We start from the raw sequence: 19,646 nt of genomic DNA, 5'->3' as shown, positions 1-19,646 counted from the left end.
TATGACGAAGTAGTCACAACTACAGCAAAATTGTATTCCAGTGGTGAATGAAACTTAAGAGCTCCTTAAGTACCCAGCGTTGATGTGGCTGTGAAGATGGAGAGTAGCAAGCCTGGCAGCTGTGAGCATGGAAAGTAGGCACTGGGGGTGTGTTGGGAGCTAGACAGGAGAGTTGTGCTGCTGTGCACAGGGTGGGGAAGGGGAGTAGGAGGACCAAACAGAGTGCAAGCTTTGGGACCGTACCAAGCAGGTAATCTGTGGAAGTGTATATGAGATCAAAGCCAAGGAACTGTAGAGGTCAGCTGGGGACTGTTTGTATGATGGGGGAGGATGAGAGAAATGAAACAAGGCAAGAGAGCAGTTTGGACACCTGATGTGTGTGTTTACTATTTTACACCAAGTATAGTAAATAAAGTTAGATGGAAGGTGTGAGCAGTAAATATTTTAAAACCAGATATACATATATATGTATGTATGCATACAGACACACAAAATATTTTTTATCCTCTGTGATTATTGCACACAGTCGTATCTTTTGCTCTTTCAATTAGTACTTACTAACAGAACTTGCAGATGTGCGGTATTTCCCATGGTTTATTGATGTTTATTCTGAATTAAAAAAAAAAAAACTACAACAGCAACGACAAGAAAAAAACAACCTACACATGTATGTCACACAGCGATTTTAAAAATAATGTCATCTGAGAGTTTCTCCTATATTCTCTAAAGCGTAATTTTCCTCAAAGCACTGAAAATCCTATGCTGTGGTTTTAGTACCACTAGATGGTGCTGCCTTTCTAGTGTTCCTTAGTAAAAGGCAGTGATTGTATATCTAAGAAAAAACAGAAATAACTAAAAACTATGTACTTAATATATGTAACAAAATTCCTCTATCTTCAAGAACCTGTTTGACAGGGACTCCCAGCCATTCTATATGTAAATGTGTACGTGTGCTCAATTTGTGTTCATTTTTGCATATACTTGCTTAAAATAGTAGTTTACAAACAACTAATAGGACGATATATTCACAGGTTCATGAAGGCCTCCTCAGAGAAATCCCAGCCTTTGCAGTCCTGTATGCCTTCTGCTGAGGTTTTTCTTTAACAGAGTTTGCTAATGATTAATTTTTGACAATCTACCTGTTACCATGCAAAATTTGAATTAAAGACAGGCCCTGCTTTGAAGAGATTACAGTCTAGATGAGATAAGAGTAAAGAGGACAGAAAATAATTAAGGGGGATCCTTTGCATTATTTTGGGCTCCATTGTAAATTTCAGCCCTGCATTGCAGTAAACAGTGGGTCTTTTGACACCATTTAAAGGGTATTGTACCAGTCTGTGCAATGTTTGAAACCAAACGTTTGCTGCCAAGTGTTTATCTAGTTGGGAAACAGTTAAATTGACGTGCAAACTCACACAATCAGCCCACTACGCTCAGATAAAAGGAAGGCTGGAATCAGGGATTTTGGAAGGAAGTATCTAAGGGCTAAGCAATTCCAAGAGAATATTTGCTGCAGTGGAGTTTCAGGATAAGATCTACTTTTAATGTTTTAATGTTTCAAATCTGCCAAATACAGAATTTGTGTCTAAATTAGAGGCTGACAGGTATGATCATCTTGTTCAGATTGCATTTCTTCTATATTTTTTGAGAGTAACAAATGAAAAGTTTGAAAATATGAATGAAACATTTTTCATAAAGGCAAAACCTTGTGTACTTTCGCGTATGCAGGACATGAGCTACAGAATTGCCTAGCTTTGTTTAGGTTAACCATTATTTGTCCAAAAAGCAATTTGCTCAGCCCATGCTCTTCAAGAACCAGTGAGTAATAGTAGTATTTTGGGGATATATTTAATGAAAGATTAAAATTCTTTATCTGCAAAATGCAGATAAAGGGTTTGCATTCAGGTTGCTGCTTGTCAGTTGAACTTCAGGGTGTTTGTGGGGGCTCTTAGACTCTGTCATATGAAAAGCAAACCAAGTAACCCAAAATAAAAGGTACATCATCATGATCCAGGAATGTGCACGTAGGCAATTAGCAAACTATGTGCATTATCTTAATTATTTATCTGAATATTAGCATTTATAGGAAATTTGTAGTTTAAAGTGTAGGCTGGAACATAGATTTGAAAAGGTATAGTAATATGAGATAAAGCAACGCTCTTATGGAAGTATTTCATACAGGACATGAAAAAAAAAAAACCAACATATAAAAGCAAGCAACTGCTACAATTGGTCTGAAAAATAACATCATGTGTTTTCTTTCCCAATAGCGAGTATTGATGGTCTTAAAATTAGAAAGCATGCCAAAATACAAAGGTCATTTTTTGAAATGCTTATGGGAAATGTCAAAGAACTGTAGATAGAGAACATGACTAACATGCTAAAGGAATTATTGACGGAGAAATGTACAATACATCAACACTGAGACATCCTCAATTACAGTAATCGAGTCCTAAACAAACCAACACAAAATGGTTTATTTAGAGTGAAAGAAATTGTAACATGGAAAATCTAGGTTATAAAATTAAGAGGAACATGTATAATGTTCATTAAAAATACTAATTTATGCTAGGGAAATCTTTGACCTGGATTTAAGGGAAACAGATAAGAAAGGATGCTTAGGAACTTTCATGAAGTAAGTTCTGAAGTCGTATGGTAAGATTTCAGTCATGTTTAGTTTAGCAGCTAGATTCCTTTTGGCAAGTGGTTGTCAGCTCTTTGTTTTTCTAACTGAATTAGTGCTTACCTTAGTTTACAATTGCAGGTATAGACAAAGAGATTTTTTTTTAAATCTCACTTAAATAGGTTTCATTTACTCTCGGTAGCTCAATGGCCTTTATCTCCTTAATGCAGATAAGGGCAACCACTTGTATTTGCATGAAGATTCCAAAATACTGCAAAAGTACACTCATCCCAGATGGAGAAAAGAAGCATTGATGATAGATGATGATAGATGAAGATAGATGATGAGAGAATAGAAAAGGTAAGTGGGGAATTGGTTATACATATCTGGAAGGGCTTGGTTAAAAAATCTTAATCTAAGATACTGCTGAAAAGGCAATCAATGCTTCACTATGACATTTATAGATGCTTTTATGTTATCACACAAATTCACAGATACTAAAATGCATGATAATCATGACAACTCTATCAAACACCAGTTCTTTTCAGATGAAGCTGTATGACATAACATTCTTTTTGCACAGAATGTGGGCACGAAATTTGTCTAAGAAATAATCATAGAATCGTTAAGGTTGGAAAAGACTTCCAAGATCATCTGGTCCAACCATCCCCCTGCCACCAATATTACCGACTAAACCATGTCCCTAAGTACCACATCCAACCTTTCTTTAAACACCCCTAGGGACGGTGACTCATTTACAAGTTGCTAGTCAGCTTGGTTTTGCAGTGTAGATAGGTTATCAGTGCCAGAAACAGCAGGCAGCCATTAGTCTCAGTTCTATCCCACAAAAAATCCCAGTGGATGCAGATTTAAGACACTAATCTCAGTTGGCAAAGCTTTCTAATTCATATTATTATGCAGTAGATTCATAAACTTCTCACCTGCTGAGACTGCGGGGAATGGCTACGTTTGTCCATTAGTTTGTGATGTGAGATTAAGTTGAAACAGGAAAGATCTATGTCAGCCATCCTACTCTTTAGAAAGCAAATATCTTAATGTTTGTACGTTTGTAAGACTGTGGATTTTACATGCCCAGTGAACATTCAGCATTTTGAACTGCACTTTCTGCATCTTCTGATATTTGTCCATCTTGACTGATAAGTCATTGTTGGAGCATGTACAGAAGAGATTAATTTTTTATATCTATTATGACACGGGGCCACAGAGGAGTGCAAGAGTAGTACCTGTAATTACTGCAATTGTATCGATGTCTGATTTGGTATAAAGTAAATTTATAATTATTTTTACACCTGATGTTGGCATTTTACCACCTAATACAATGTGAGAAGGAGAGAACAAATGAAACTTTATGCAACTATCTGGCTAGAAGAAAAGATAGCGCACTATGCTCATTCTACTGGCACAGAAAATAATGGTCTGCTAATGAGTTTCTTCCATGAGAAGTAATAAGATGTCTGTTGCTAGATTCAGGTAAAATCAAGATGAATTAAATTACAGAATAATGTATGGTGAGGAGTAATCTTATGTTTTCCAGATAATAGGATAGGGCAGGGTCCTAAGGCTTTTCCACTGTTTGGGCTACATCTCAGTGGAGAAAATTTTTCCTAGGCCAATTTACTTTTATGATTAGTGTTTGTAACTGCATAGTGTTAGTAAAAAGGCAGAAGAAAAAAGTTCATTAATTTTAGATGTTTTTAAGATAATGCAACAACTGAAGCTAACCTCCAAATTTCGGATTATCAACATGTCCTTTACATCTAAAGTTTGGAAATCTGATGTTGGGCAAGTTGACTGCAAGAGTGATTTTTAGCCTCGGGGGACTAAGACAAGGAAGCCTATTGTGCATGCTTAAATGTTTTTACAAAGCACTTATTAAAAGGATGGCAAATCAAAAAAGGGTAAGAACTGCTGGCTAGAAGATATCTTCGTTTGTTGGTTTCTGTGATTCTGACTGGTGTTCTTGCAACCAAGTGAAACAAATTTCAAAGACAGCAATAATTTAGTATGTTCTTCATGATCAGTAGGACATTCCTATGGAATGGGTAGGAACCTCTAGTGGCAAGAGAATAAGGGACTACTACTTGTGTCCAAAAAACTCTCTCCACCCTTCCACATCAATTAAAATGTAAAATAAATATTAAAAAAAAAGCATAGCTGAACTAATATAGCTTCATCAAAACAGGCTTAGGGCAAAGTTCTATCCCATATGGTATAAAAACAAAAATTATGTGTGTGTGTGTATATTTATCTTTCTTTGATATTTATATAATTATATATATATATATCTTGTTATTTATATAAGAAGATGAAGACTTGCTTGCCATGAATTTTGTACGTAGGATAATTAATTAAATACTTCCTAGGAAATACTGCATTAATGGCATGGTCAACCTTTTTGTTTTCCTCTATTTAAAAAAAAAAAAGGCAAAACCAGAACAAATGACCTTTTTATATAGAATAGGAATACAAAATTTCAGTATGAGACAATTGTGTGTCTTCTAGGATTATCACATCCCTACAAGGCTATGAATAGCCATCGTATTGATAGGAGTTGCAACTGACTCCTACCTATTTGTAGTGCTCTCTAGGGAACGTAGAATTGCTTGCCTTGCTGAATCACAGAATCACAGAATCGTCTAGGCTGGAAGAGACCTCCAAGATCACCCAGTCCAACCTCTGACCTAACACTAACAAGTCCCCCACTAAACCATATCACTAAGCTCAACGTCTAAACATCTCTTAAAGACCTCCAGGGATGGTGACTCAACCACTTCCCTGGGCAGCCCATTCCAATGCCTAACAACCCTTTCAGTAAAGAAATCCTTCCTAATATCCAACCTAAACCTCCCCTGGCGCAACTTTAGCCCATTCCCCCTTGTCCTGTCACCAGGCACGTGGGAGAATAGACCAACCCCTACCTCACTACAGCCTCCTTTAAGGTACCTACAGAGAGCGATAAGCGAAATGTTTACCATTGTAAGTCTTGGTAAATCTGGAATGTATTGGCATTCTCAGGATGGATATTTTTTAAATTAATCTATGACCTCAGAAGATCTGACAACATATATATATCCAGAGGATAATACTGTGCAAGATTATTCCTCTCCAAAGCAGTTTGCTTTATCTTCCTGTGGTAGAACTGACTAGTGTATTGTAGGCCAAAAATATTGTTCTTTTATAATAGTTGCCTTTCTGGTTTATGTTTTTTACGTTTCTGGAAGCTAATTAGGAGTAGATACAGTCTGTAGTGGCTTGTTTTCTCATATCTATTTGTGGGTATGAAGCCTACTGCTGCTTACGATAGTGTGACAACAATATGAGAGGTAGAAGCAAGCCATCTACTGCTTCCAATAAAAGAAATGTCAAGTCTACTAAACGCCTCAATGAAACAGGAGCACATGAGGAACAGTCTCCTCCAAATCCCCAGAAATAGAATAAAGAAGAAATAAATTCTTTGTATTTGAAAACATCGGATCATGATATTTTTTATGATAAGTTTTTTGTTTGATTGTTTTAAATGAGACATTCAAAATTTCTAAAATCACAACACTGGTCTAAATGGCATCTGGGGAAAAAATGTAAATGCAAAAGCTATGCAGATGGTAGGGAAAATTAGATGAATTCATGATTTTGCTCGTTTTAACCAGAGACATTTTATGGATGCTTGTTTGAAATAAAATATTTGCAATGAGCAGTTTCTCTTTCATTCCTCCCTTTGCATATAAGATAGAATTATTGGGTGGGAAAACCTCCTTTTGAGAAAAAGGAGGAGAACATTAACAGTAGCTGGAAATTAGTCTACAGTTTGTTTTCAGTGTTTAAGTTTCCCATTGAAAGCAAGAATTTATTTCACGTGTATTTTCTTGCAAGTTCCTTTGTTTCTTCAAAGGTATCATCAGATGGTGACAGGGAATGGAAATAACAAAGCCTTTCCCTTAGGGCACGAAGTGTTCTTCTATTTTGGTCTTGTTGTTTGCTTGTTACTTAGACTGAGATGTGTATGTGAGCACTGAAACTCATAAAACTTTCTCTTTTTTTTTTTTGTAAAGAATGGTTTGTTTTTTTTTTTTTTGTAAAGAATGGAATTTGAGAAGCTCAGCAAACTTCTGGCTAGTCAAATTCTCTCCTTTTGGCTAGTGTTTGAGGTTCAAACTTCTAACATAGACACTTCCAAGTTCAAATCACACACTCAGCCCAGGGCTATGCACAAGACAATTTGATCTGATTTATCAGAATTAGGAGGTTAAACAAAGTTATTTGGGCAATCATTTTGGACCAGATAACTTCAGTTTTGTGGAACATCTTCCTGGATGTGGAGCTGTAAGGCCGCCTCCTCATTTTGTGCTGTTCTTTCTTGCCTTTCTCATCACTGTGTGGCTTTGTGGGATGTTTTTGCCAAAAACATCAAGACAGGTGATGCTGATTGTGACCACACCCCTCTGACACTCTTAGGTAGGAAAGAGATTCCCTTTCAACTGTCAGGCCTCTACTTGCAATAGCTATAAGCAGTCTGTGTGAGAGGATATAAAATGGGATCATTTAAGGATTTTATGCAGTAAAAGGACCAGTGACTTGCATGTGCAAGTGATGGAAGGAGGTTGTTCCTGTTTAACACAGTAGGAGCAGTGGGGAGAAGAACAGGAGGTTCTCCGGTAGTTTTCCAAGCAGCATATCTTTGCAGTATAGAGAGCAAATTTCTCTTCACCTCCAAATAGAAAAGTATCATGTCTTGTGTCTTCCTTTGACTTAGGACTTGATGTCACTATCATCCAAGTATGCTGGGAAAGAAAGCACAACAAATGCCTTAAAATAAATGAAAACATTGAAATGATGGCTTAATTCCACCTGCCCTTTTTTGCCTTTGATTTTTTTTGATTCAGATTTTGAAGTTTTCTTCCTGCCTTGAAACATATGAATGTGATTCCAGACGGTGTGGTTTTGAGAGAACATCCTGCATTGAAAAATTCCAGGTAAAAATGTTGAGGTGCTGCAACATTTCCAGACTTATTATTTGGCTTTCAGGATAGAAAAGAAGAAATAGCATGCATTGCTGTCATTTACACTGTGACACGTTAGGAAAAAGTTTCACAATTTAAGATGTTTGGTTGGTTTATCTGATAGAGTTGCCTTGTTTCAAAATAGAGTTTGGAAACAAAGCAGAAATGTAGCTTGACATTTATGTTTGTTCCTTCTAGCATGGTGATGACCCTGATATCTGTATACACACGGCTGTGACTCATTAAACCGTCAAGGATGCTTACTTTAAGACTCTAAATATTGTCTGTTAAATTTGGCAGGGACACTTCAAGATGTCAGAGTATTCAATGACATGTAAAAATGCCAGATAATCTGTTTGCGAAGAGAAATACATCCACATGACCCTTAATTTTATATCTAAATCTCTATAGCATTTTACTGTCAATCATGGATCAAATATTTGTCTACGAATAAAACTACTGATTTACCCAAGTTGGGAAGAGTTGGATCAGTTGCGGCAAACCGCAGTAATTGAGTACAGCGTTTAGAATTCAGGTTAGAATCCAGGCTGGAATAGCAAAGAGCTATTCACATTAAAAGCCATTTTGATGGGATCATCTGCTGTTTTCCCTTAGAAATGCTGACGCTCCACTCTTGGTTTTCTAGGCATATGCTCTCACAATGCCTAGGACCTGCATTATTTTTCAGATGGGATATTTCAGTGGTGCAGAGGCAGCTTGGTAATATAACTGATTCCAGTGCATGGAAGCTTACAAGCAGTAAACTTCTACTTTAATTCTCGTTAGCCTGTTCTTTTGTTTCTACTAGAAATTAACTCTTGGGTGTGCACTGAATAATGGTTTCAAGATTAAAGGCATGTGCACAGTTTGAAAGATTCCTTGAAGTCCATATAATACCCAGAAGCATTGTCTTTATCAGGTGTTTTTTTTTTTGATTGGAAATCCAATACGTTGTATTGATATACCTTTAATAAAAACTAGAGACTCTGAGCAGTTTTTTTGGAGCAGTTAGCTTTTAAGTTACTTACTGTGGCTTTTTATCCCTTTTGAGGTCTTCTCTGTTTTTCCCTGAATCTTTATGAAAATCTTACAGAGTTGACAAAGCCAACTGGTTGAGATGGCTGAGATGTTATGGGTAAGTATCATTTTTTGCATTTGTCTGTGCAGTTTTTACACTATTTTACATTTCAGTAATTATTAATTAGAGTGTAATGGTGTATTTAATATGTGCAGAATACTGTTCATGTCCAAAGCAGAAAGTGGCCATCCTCATTTGCTGAAAAATCAAATCCCAAATACCTACAGAAGTGTTGGATAATTTGAAAACTGAGCAGATCTGAAGGGATAGTGAGTCTGTAATGAATGAAGGTGAGATAGCTCTCATAAGTTACTCGTAGTGAATGAGTCACTCAGTTTTGTTGCCAAGGAAAATGAAATGAGGCTGTCAGTAAATGGAAGCAGAGAGAAAGACATTGCAACTGGGGCATCTGTTACCATTTCATAATTTTACATGGTATGGCTGTAACCAATGTGAGAGCCCGAGGTGGTATGTTCTGTATACAATATTTCTCAATTTCACTGATATTTTGTGCTGGTGATATAATATCCTTTGTGTGATTCCATCCAGTGGTCCATGTGTTCTCCTGCAGCTGTAGACTGAGATACAGACTAATAGGTGGGATGATTTACAATTAATTTCATTTTTTTAGATATTTTAATAAATAGCAGAAGGTTTCCAGAATTCTCAGAATAATTTCCAAAGCAAGCACGTGATTCGCTTACCTACTCCCTTGTTGTTTGGTGATAGTGAAAAACTAAAAATACATATTTCATAAACAAGGTGGAGCACATAGAAATTTTGGTAAGCTTCTTGGAAGTATACTTATGCAAAGCTTACTAATCATTTCCACTCTTTACTCATTTGTGAGCAAAGGGAGGTTAATCTGTCTCAAATTCAGGGCCAAAACTGACTTTGTGGTGGCCAAATGCACATAGACACTAAGCAGAAAATATCTACCTGCCGCTGAATCAAGCATCCAAAATGGCACATGGATGGAAGAAACTTTAAAATTTTGAAATTCACTGAAAAATCTGCTGTAGTTTTGAGGTCCAAGATATATCATTAATACACAATTCTCAAGAATTCTAGCAAGCTTGTAATCAAGGGAAAGGCTTCAGTGAGTTATGAGACAAAGTTTTAGCGTTGTTTTACTTCCTGCCTCCCACCCTCTCTGAGGGGAGTGGGATTGTCTGAACTAGACTGGCAAAGCTGAGCAGAGTTTGGAGCCTTCCCTATGCTGTAGTAGTAGATTTTTTTGTGTTTTGGATACAAAAAGAGTCATTTATATATCATCTTCTGTTTCTCATCCTCATGACAGTGGAGAAACGCACAACAGAAGTTGTGAATTTATGTGGGAGAGAGAACAGCTTCTAGACACCATTTTAAAATCAAAATACTTTCATCTTGTTTTTGTTTTAAGGGGCAGAACACATAATCAGTAATGTCTTATCTCAAATTATTATGGCAGAAACTTCCTTATCCTTCCCAGCACCTTTCTATGAGAGAACAAAGGAAGAGTTTGCATGAGAATATAGTCAGAAAGGAATGCTAAGGCAAACTAGATAATGGTGAAGTTGATGTCTGAATTTCCATTTAACTTGATAAGAATATTTGTTTACGGTAAGATAGAAGTCCCCTTGGCTGGTTCTTTCCAAATGTTGTCACAGAAGAATGTATCACTGGAAATGGAAATTAAAAAGTGAAGACACCGTTTAGAGCAAGCAAGGTTGTGTTAATGTGACTAGATGTTGCTAAATAATATATTTTGTGCTAATTGTTCTTTTCAAGGTGTTGGACTTGATGTCTTGATTTAATCCCTCAGCTGGCATCATAAAGCAAGGGAGCGGTGCTGGCAATGAGTTAGGCCTTCTGACTTTTAGTGTTACGGCTAGAGTTAGTTAGAGACAAGCCTATGGCTCCAAGCAGCCAGAATCTCTCAGGTAGTTTAAAAATGCGAGCCTTGGTTTTGAATACAAACAAGGAATCATGATTTATAATAGACTTGTGTTATATTATTACTTAGAGAGCAGGGTTTTAGAGTTGTCTGAATAGTTTATTGCAAATAATATTATTTAGCATGAATATAGCAATTTTAAGAATTCAAACTTTTTTACTTAACTAAGCTCTACTAAACATTTCAAAACCACAACAATTATGAACTTAAAATCGGAACTTGATGTAGAGAAACAAAACTTTCTCCCAATTTTACTGGATTTTACTCTTCTTTGGATTAACTGTAACAGGGAATGTATACGTTAGTTGCATGAATGTTAGAGGCCAGTACCATTGCCATTTAAAAATTCATTTATACAAACGAACTGTATTGTACATTAAAGGCTTTGCCACCAGCAGCAGAAAAACAGACATATTTTGGTTGTCACAGCTTGCAGCTCTAAATGCACAAGCTGCAATTAAAACGTTCAAGTCAGAGAATATAAAGATATATCACTGAAATCACTCTTTTAAAACTAAAATTTTATACCAATTTAAATTAGTAGTCCTGACAAAAACATCCTGCTCCCAGATGGACAAATTTGGCAAAAACAGGAATAAAAAGAGAGAGAGATGTAACAATTTGTACAATGAAGGGAATAAATTTTATCTAAACCATGAAATAATAGACTCCAAACCACCAAGCATTTAAGCATGTTTAATTGTAAACAGGTGAGCAGTTCATCTGTCTTTAATGGAGGTGGCTGAAGTGAAATGCACTTATGAGGTTTAGACATAACATAAGCATTAATGACTGGAGTATTAATCAATTTAGAACATAATAAAAAAGCAATGTTAGGTATACCCTGTAAATATGTGCATTTGGGCTGTTGTGTTTGACAGACTTGTTTCTTGCTTATGACCTGTGCAAACGGATCATACTGTCACCAGGGAGATGGACTACAGGTGGATTTCATAACTTCAGCTATCTAAGGTATTAATCTCATCTCCCTCTGTAGTTAATGAGGAGGGGAGACTTTCCTAGAAGCTGTTTTATCTCTTGACTCATGCTTTGCAGGTACTCACTTCTTTTGACTGTAGAGGAAGCCTATGTGACCTCAGTTTAGCTTAGACTAGGCATGTTTAGCCAGTTACAACTAGGTGAAATTGTGTCATAATGTTACAATAAATTGGGCAATGATGTGTGCTTGAACCCAATGAGCCTCATTGTAGGAGTCTGATGTATCAAGTTCTATTTTTTTAACTCAGTTTGTGCAGAATCTGTCACTGAGAAATTCAATTAGCCACTAAAAGTGGCTTCTAAAAAGTTAGATTGCTGTGCCTCATGGTGACAAGCTCATGCGAATAAAAGCATTAAGTTGCTAATCAGTATGTTTATTTGTATATGCAGTCTCTTGATACGTGAAATTACTAACATTTGTAAGTATGCATAAAAAAACCCTACAATGGTATTAGTAAAATTAAGATCAGAACAGTGTGGATAGATGTGAGACTGAAACCTCTCCTGTCCACAGAGGAATAGCATTCAGCGTATATCAGCTGGTTAAAACAGTTTATGAGGAATTCATTCAAATGTTTGGCCTGTCATGGTATGTGATGTTCACTGGGTCATGCTAGGGGAATGCCTTTTGTGCCACACCTGGAGCCTGGCAAATGCTTTGCAGCTTTGGTGCTGATCCAATCAAGCACAGAAACAACTAGGAAATGACTCATGGTGGATGCTTGCTGATAATCTTAGCTTTTAAAAAGTACACAGTTTGTCATCATTTTTCATTATCGTGAATATGGGTGTCTGGTCACCTTTGTTTTACAGTTTTCTGATGTTTGCCATGGACTTTCTTTTCAGCTCATGTGCTGCAATCTCATTCTCTTTTCACTTGAAAGACGTAATCAGACAAAAATCCCTTCAAAACCAGTTTCACTGAAGAAAAAACCTAGGCAGGAGAAGCAAATGTATGAGGTAGGATGCAAAGGAATGCTGTTCTGACCCTGAAACATCTGCTTTTTTATTCTTGGTGTCACAAATATTTAACCACATGTGTATCTTTCTCTCTTAAAAGTTTGGTTGAGGAGGAGGAGGAGATGGGGATGTGTGTGAAGTAAGAAATGATGAAAACCACATATTAATTATTTTTCCAGATTATACTGTGCAGTGAGATGCTGCAAAACTATAGATAATAGTAAACAAGAAAAGTAATATGAAGATACATAGTAAGGCTGAAATTGTGGGCAAAACAAGATTCATTTGGGCCAAATACACAATTGCCTATCTACAGAAAAACAGACTCAATTATGGACATTAAATGCAAAGCCAGAAAGGAATTTAATAAAATTGTAGTTTGCATTGCGGCATGGTATCACAGGTGTGCATGCACTTGAGTCTGAATATGACTTGTATCACTGCATTATTTGCATATACAGCTGGAACACATGCCTAAGTATTTTATTAAGTAGGAATAGTATGCCTACTAACACAATTGAGGTACGGCATGGATTTAAGCAAGTTTCTGAATTAGAGCTTTTTTTTTTTTTTTTTTTTTTTTACTTTTTGTTTTTAAATGCCATTGTCACAAGAGATAAGAAATGCAGAGGCATTATATCATGAAGCCTCACAAAGAGGTGTTGACAGGTTCTCTGCTCACAGTTTCTAAGGGCTCTGGCAAGACAATTGTTTTTATTTCAAGTTCTCAATGAACAGAAACAGTACTGGAGCAGAAAGGGGAAACAATAAATGAAATGTAAGATGAAAAATCTGGCCTAGCTCTCAAGCAATCACTGCCAACATTTTTCTGTTGCTTTAGATTGCAGTAGTGACCGCTACACTATTCCCTGTGTATATGAAACTCCAGAGATAACTGTTTTCATCTGGCAAAATTAAGACTGTGAAATCATCTTGGAATACAGGTAGGTTTTACTACCATCTTTCAATTCGAATAGGTGTAAGAGATGCAAGTCTCCATCTTAAGGACAAACGCAAATTTCTTACCTAACTTGTCTCTAGAGCGTTGCTTTGGTTGATGCTGTACTGGTTATTGGGTGTGCACAGAGCAGATGCCATCTCAGGCAAAATTAAATAAGCATTCAGAAGCCGACGAGGAAGGGAGCTTCCCCACTGCCTGACCAAGCTGCAGCATGTGGAACTGCTGGAAGCTTTGGTGCTGAGCGTGAGGATTTGAGTAAGAGCGCTAAGGTGGCTTCCTGTGCTCCAGGAAACAGAACTTCGTCCTATCTTGTAAAGGAACAATGTTTCATGAAAGTATTTGCACGGTGGGTATAGGAGAGGGAAGACTGAAGCCCCCCTAGCAGGACCAGCTGCAGCGCACACGGCCGGGAAGCGCGGGCTCGCTGCAGGTAAGAGGCAGGATGTGTACACACCTGGGCTGGGGAATGGCGAGAAGTTTAGTCCCAGCCGAAGAAAAACACCACCCAGGCTGAGGTCCCAGGAATTCGGGGGAACCCAGGTGAGTGAAGCGCTCTGGGCAGTCACGGCTGGATTTCTCCTGGTAGGTGCCCTGTCCCTGCCATGTCTTCTGCAGTGCTGCTTCGCTCCAGCAGCGTGGCGACTCCCGAGCGGCAGCAGCCGTCACCTGCAGCCACGCTGGATCCAGTTTGTTGTACAAAACCAAAAATGAGCATAACGCTGCGACTGCAGCACATTGGAAGGTCTGTGCAAAGTAATTATCCACCCTAATGTTCCTGTGGACGAGCTGGTCAACTGATTATTTGCAGTTTTCAAAGAGACGAGGCTGAGGTGATGCATTTACCTGGGGCCCACAGTAAGCTGTCATGTGAGGCACAGTTAAAATTACAGGATGAAATCTGGAATTTCGGCTCGCTTTCTACAAGGGGAGGGGGTTGATTCACTCAAACCCCTGTCCCCACGAATATCAATTTTTCACGTTGTGTTTTTTCAAAGGTACAATTTGAAAAGCAGCTGCGTAGCGTCACAAATTGATGAGCACGGGCAATCAGTGGCTGCAATTAGCGGTGCAGATCTCATAAAACGAGAAGGCCATTTTGCCGCGGGACGGAAGCAGCATCCCACCGTTGGCTACGTGAGATGAATTGCTCGTTGCCGCACGGCGCTGTACCCGTGGCTACTAAAGAAGCCCAGCGTGGCCGTGAGCCGCCACGTCCGTGCACCGTCCCTCACGGGGCTGTCAGACCAAATCTGACCGATGCGCACCACCGGGCACAGCTGCAGCCCCCTCAGGGTCCCTCCTTTCGGGCTGGGGGTTTACTGACGGTTCTCCCCTCACGGTGGGGACCCGGGGCCCCCCGCCGCGCCCGGCCGCGGCCTTGCGGGGGCCGCTCGGGCCCGGTGCCGGGGCGGGGCGGTCGGGCTGAGGCGGCGCGGAGCGGCCGCGCTCGGTCCCTTTAAAAGGCGGCGGCGGCGGCGGCCGTGGCCATTGTCTCCCGCCGGGTTTTTACCCCCCTTCGCCCCCGGCCCGGCGCTCGCAGCCGCCCGGGAGAGGAGCACAAGATGGCCGAGCTGGGCAGCAAGGGGGTGACGGCCGGCAAGATCGCCAGCAACGTGCAGAAGAAGCTGACCCGGGCGCAGGAGAAGGTGAAAAGGGGGAGGCTCGGTGATGGTGGTGGTATGGGGTGGGTCATTTGGGATTCCCGGAGCCCTTCGCTGTCCTCCAGCCCCACGCCGTGTCGGCAGCCGGGGGGGGGATTTTGTGCTGGCCGCCCCGCGGGGCTTGGGTCTCCAAATGGTGAAGGGCGAGCTCAGCCTCCCGGGCCTAACGCTGTGCTGCTGCTTCCAGGGGCTTGGGCTCGTTTGCTGGGGCTAAAGCTGTGCTCTGAACGCCCCTGGCTGCTCTGAAGTACCCCGGGCGAAGAGCTGCTCCGGCGGCTGCAGCCTGCCTGCCCTGCTCCAGCAGCCGGGTCCGCGGCTTTTCCCCTGGCTGCAGCTCCGGGGGGTGACAGGACAGCGGATCTGGCTCCCGGTGGCCAGCCGGTGCACCCCGAGCTCCTCACGGCTGCCGATGTGCGCTAGCCGCCAGATGGCAACCATATTTTCGGTGAATTTTCAGGTAGGTGGTGAAGGCTGGGCTCCTGGCCTGCTGCTGAACTTGCCGCGTTCATCGATGCGGCTGGCAGGCCCTTCCCCTGCCTCCTGTCTGAACACACGCAGGTTCTTTGCCCAAGGGAAGAGTTTTCCCCAACGTCCTCCCAGCTGGAAGTCCATCGCGGTTCCTTGCTCGTTCCCTGATGGTGACTGGGGATACGGGAAGGATAGCAATTAGGAGCTTTGCTGCGCGTTGTAGGGGACTCACATGACGTGGAATCGGTTGTTTGTCACTTCACGCAGCAAACGCGCAGCTAGTTCCCCTCTAAGGAGAAAAAGAAAACAAAACCCAAAGCACTTGCCTAATAAGCCACCGCAAATTGTAGGCCCTTTGGCTGTTGTCATCCGAATACAAACGATGCAACTTTGCTCTCTGGGTTCTTTAAAAAAAAAAGAAGAAGAAAAAAGGCATTGCGTGGTTTATCTGACTGGCTCCTTCATACTGCTGGCACTTCATCTCCAGCGAATCCTCTTTTATGGAGCGTTTGGTATTTTACGTTGGTCTTGGAGGGAAAGGCTTTCACCAAGACAGGCACGCAAATGCAAACTCACAACTTGCGAGGAAAGGCACAGTAGAATATGGAGTGAAGACGTCGGTGGTTATGGCATGATGCTGGTATTAGTACTGCGGCATTTTTTCTGAAACTGTAGATAAGTGCGGCTGTTTAACAGGAAGGTTAAACCACATGTCTAGAGATAAGGACCAGGTCTTCAAGAAAGAGAAAAGGCTAAGCAGAAACCTGCAGAGGTATGTCTGGGTGCACAACAGACTAAGCGCTTGAAAAAGTATTGGATTTTTCTGAAGGGAAGCTAAATGAGTTTGAACTTTCCTTTTTGAGGCAAGTGTAAATTGAGGCTTAAACAAGCTGACAGTGTTCCTTTTACGTAGCCTCTTTCAGTCCAAATTTAGGATAAAAATTCTTTCCTTCAGAGTGCTATCTCCCTCCCAACTTCGGCCCTAAGGCTTTGACTTCGGCAATTTCCTTCATGGTGAATTTAAGCCTTGTGTTAAGCAAAGAATGATGTCTTTTTGTTCAATGCAGAATTCACACTGAAATGCTGTACACATCCTTTTTTCCCTTCTGAGATGGCTATTATGTAAAGCATGTAAGATATTCTTTCAGAAGTGCTGTTTGTTTTGAGCCTTTCAGCAAAACTATAAGCTATTTTTGGAAGGCACTTTCTCGATTCAACAGGAAATATGGGGCAGAATGGTTGACTGTGCTGTTTGCAAATGGGTGGTGCACCCTTTTAACCCCTCTCTTTATTTAAATGTAGCCTCAAGTTGTAATACTTGGCCAAAATTTGCCTGTTGTCCAGTGAAACGTATCAAATAAGTTGATGCATCTGTTGAGATGTACCTGGCCGAAAGAACTCATGCAACCATTGTGAACTTGTACATCGTCCTTCTCAACAGCTGGGAGATTTGGGCTGTGAGTTGGACTGTTCATCCTATGGTTATCTGAAGCATTTTCAGACCTGGACTTTGAGCTCTGAGCCTTTCATAGGTTCTCAGCTTCTTAAAATGGAGTAAAATTTCAATGCCTCCAGTGTCGTGGTATCTTGGAGAGCCTAGTCTTTACGTGCTCTTTAAACTTTGCCAATGAGTATTTGACAATAAGGATTTGAAAGCTTTTGTCCTTTGTGTCTGTAATCTCAATTAAAATTTATGTTTCTCCGTAGTCAGTATTTATCTTATATTTTGGAAAATGTTAAAAATCCCCCGTATTTATGCAATTCTCATCCTGTTTGAAGAGCGTCCCGTTCTTAGATGTGTGAATCTGCACGTGCACAAACATTTCTATTTTAAACAAAACGAAGTCAAATCTCGGTGACTTGGTGCGGTCCTGGTGTCAGGTACTCCCTCTGGGAGAGTCCGGGAGTGGCTTGAGTTCGCGAAGCAAACGGACCGGGCTGTTGCCGCTCGGCTGGCAGCGGGAGCCCCCGTCCCGGGATCGAGCTCCTTGCTTTCCCCCAGCAGGTTCAGCGGGGATTCAGAGCGGAAAAAGGGTGTCGACTGCGGGGAGGTGGGCTCAGGGATTTGAGTTGCCCGGAGATTCATAGACGTTTCTGAGGAGACAAATTGTGAAGCTGACATTGGATTTTCCTCTGGAGCTTTGTGTGTGTGTGTGTGGAGAGGAGCAGAACGGGATGAGCTGTGTTTCCCTTTCTAGACGTCGCAGCTTGTCGTGTCCTGCAGGGGCTGTGGTCGCTTGCTGTTTTCATTTGGGCCAAGTTAGAGATCTGAAACCAGGTTTCTGCGGGGTTGTTCTTTTTCACCATGGTAATACTGTCGTATTTTTTCATTCTTTTACTCTGTACCAACACGCCAGCGCATCCCCTTTTCTCCCTTGATGTCCCTCACCGAAGGGGAAGGATTGGGCCCAGGACCTGGTGACGTTCAGCGGTCCAAACCCCCTTGTACTGGGGGTGCCGCTGAGGTTGTAGACCCTGCTGCTCGCCGCCTTGCTGTGTTACCGTGAGATGTCACTTCTGCTTTCTGTTCCTGGCTCACTTTATCCCAGCGGTGTTTACCCTTGTGCATCGTTGCAGAGTTTCCCTAATTGAACCTTCCGTCAGAGCATGGTTCTGGCTGCACAGCCCGAGGAGCTGGGCTGTGCTCCTGGCCTCGCAGGGCTGCTGTGAGTGTAGCTGGTTGCAGCTAGGCTTGCCAGTGCTCGCTCCCTGTCTGCTACAGAGCAAAAATCATACGTATCCCAGTAAACCAAAGGTTTCACTAAAGTATTTGCAGCCCAGTGATGAGAAATAACCAAGGACATTGGCCTTGAGAAGGAAGGCAGAGGAGTGCTTTTGGCAGGCTGATGCGGCCTGGTTTCCCAATTCTTTTTTAAATTAATTTTTCTCATGTAACAATTTTAGTAGCGCGGGGAATGTCCAGAAAGGATCTTTTCCTTTCTCAGGGTCTTAGGCTTTGTTTCTCTTCCCTTGATATCCCCTCGCTGTGAACATGAGAAGGCTGAGAAGGTTGCGAGTTGAGTGGAACACACTTTGCAGGAGGCATGGTTTGCATTTTAAGCTTGCTCTCAGAAGACACTCTTTTTTTTTTTTTTTTTTAAAATCTTTTTCTTAAAACCAGAAGCTGAAGCATGACAGGTGAGAACACCTGGCTTGAAATCTTTTCCCTGTTGAAAGAGGTGGGAATCTATATCAAGGAGCAGCAACTGAGAACCTTAAACCACACGTAAATGCAGATGTTCGCAGGATCCTGCTGTCAGGAGGCTGCCTGCTGCGTGGAACCTCTGCAGGCAAGTTCCGCACAAAGGAGGTTTTAAGCTGAACATGGTAGATGCAGAAAGCTCTCTTCTTGAGAAGCCAGTGCCACATCTGCCTGGCTGGGAGGAGGGGAGTTCCGTACTGATTTATCCTTCGGCAAAAAGCTTCAAAGCTTCTGCAGTTTTCACTTGGCTTTGCATAGGGTAGGATGGTTTGGCGGCAATTGACCTTTTTGATGTTGAATCAGGGAAGTACAAAACGTGAGACAGCCTGACAAGCTACAGGAGTTGTTCTCTTGACGATCTGGCATGAAACTTTTTTTTTTTTTCTTTTACTCCTAGGAAAGGGCTTCTTTGTGTTGGCTTGGTTTCTCGAGAAGGTAAGGCTAACGTGACAGGTAGAATCTCAAAGGTACTTTGTGTCTAGAGGTTGCTGGAAGACGGGCACTGGAGAGAGACCTGAATTCATGCCCCTCACGTCCAGATGATTCCAGTATGAGCTCAGACTGCATTACTGGGTATCGGGTAATCTGCATGGGGCAGGGAGGAGGTGAAATTGGAAACCAGGCTCCACATGTTTCCTTGCCATGGAATGGTTTGACTGGCAGGGCATTTACATTGCCCTGCTGAAGGTGCCCCGCTGTCTGTGGCGTTGGCAGCAGTTGTCTTTTAAGCAGAATCTCAT

The 19,646-nt window shown here is 41.1% G+C and overlaps 1 protein-coding gene and 1 long non-coding RNA gene across 9 annotated transcripts in view; both read left to right on the top strand.

Annotated features, from left to right (window-relative positions):
• Positions 1–6,108: 6,108 nt before the first annotated feature.
• Positions 6,109–13,644, top strand: LOC308198436. Its single transcript, XR_013953916.1, has 6 exons — positions 6,109–7,417; positions 7,525–7,614; positions 8,693–8,776; positions 11,537–11,627; positions 12,501–12,614; positions 13,456–13,644. It is a non-coding gene; the product is annotated as an uncharacterized lncRNA (long non-coding RNA).
• Positions 13,645–14,758: 1,114 nt separating this feature from the next.
• BIN1 (bridging integrator 1) overlaps positions 14,759–19,646 on the top strand; it is a 94,467-nt gene continuing 89,579 nt past the window's right edge. Inside the window, exon 1 of one of the 8 annotated variants that reach the window (XM_080600803.1) lies at positions 14,759–15,221. In XM_080600803.1, coding sequence (XP_080456929.1) covers positions 15,138–15,221 — 84 coding nt within the window. In that variant the 5' untranslated portion in view covers positions 14,759–15,137. Of the gene's footprint in view, positions 15,222–15,253; positions 15,694–19,646 lie in introns of those variants that run through there. The other 7 variants (XM_080600805.1, XM_080600812.1, XM_080600809.1 and 4 more) reach the window with 7 other exon arrangements.

This window comes from Anser brachyrhynchus (assembly GCF_964034855.1).
Source record: "Anser brachyrhynchus genome assembly, chromosome: 7".
Classification (NCBI taxonomy): Eukaryota; Metazoa; Chordata; class Aves; order Anseriformes; family Anatidae; genus Anser; species Anser brachyrhynchus.
This window is presented reverse-complemented; position numbering and strand designations above follow the sequence as displayed.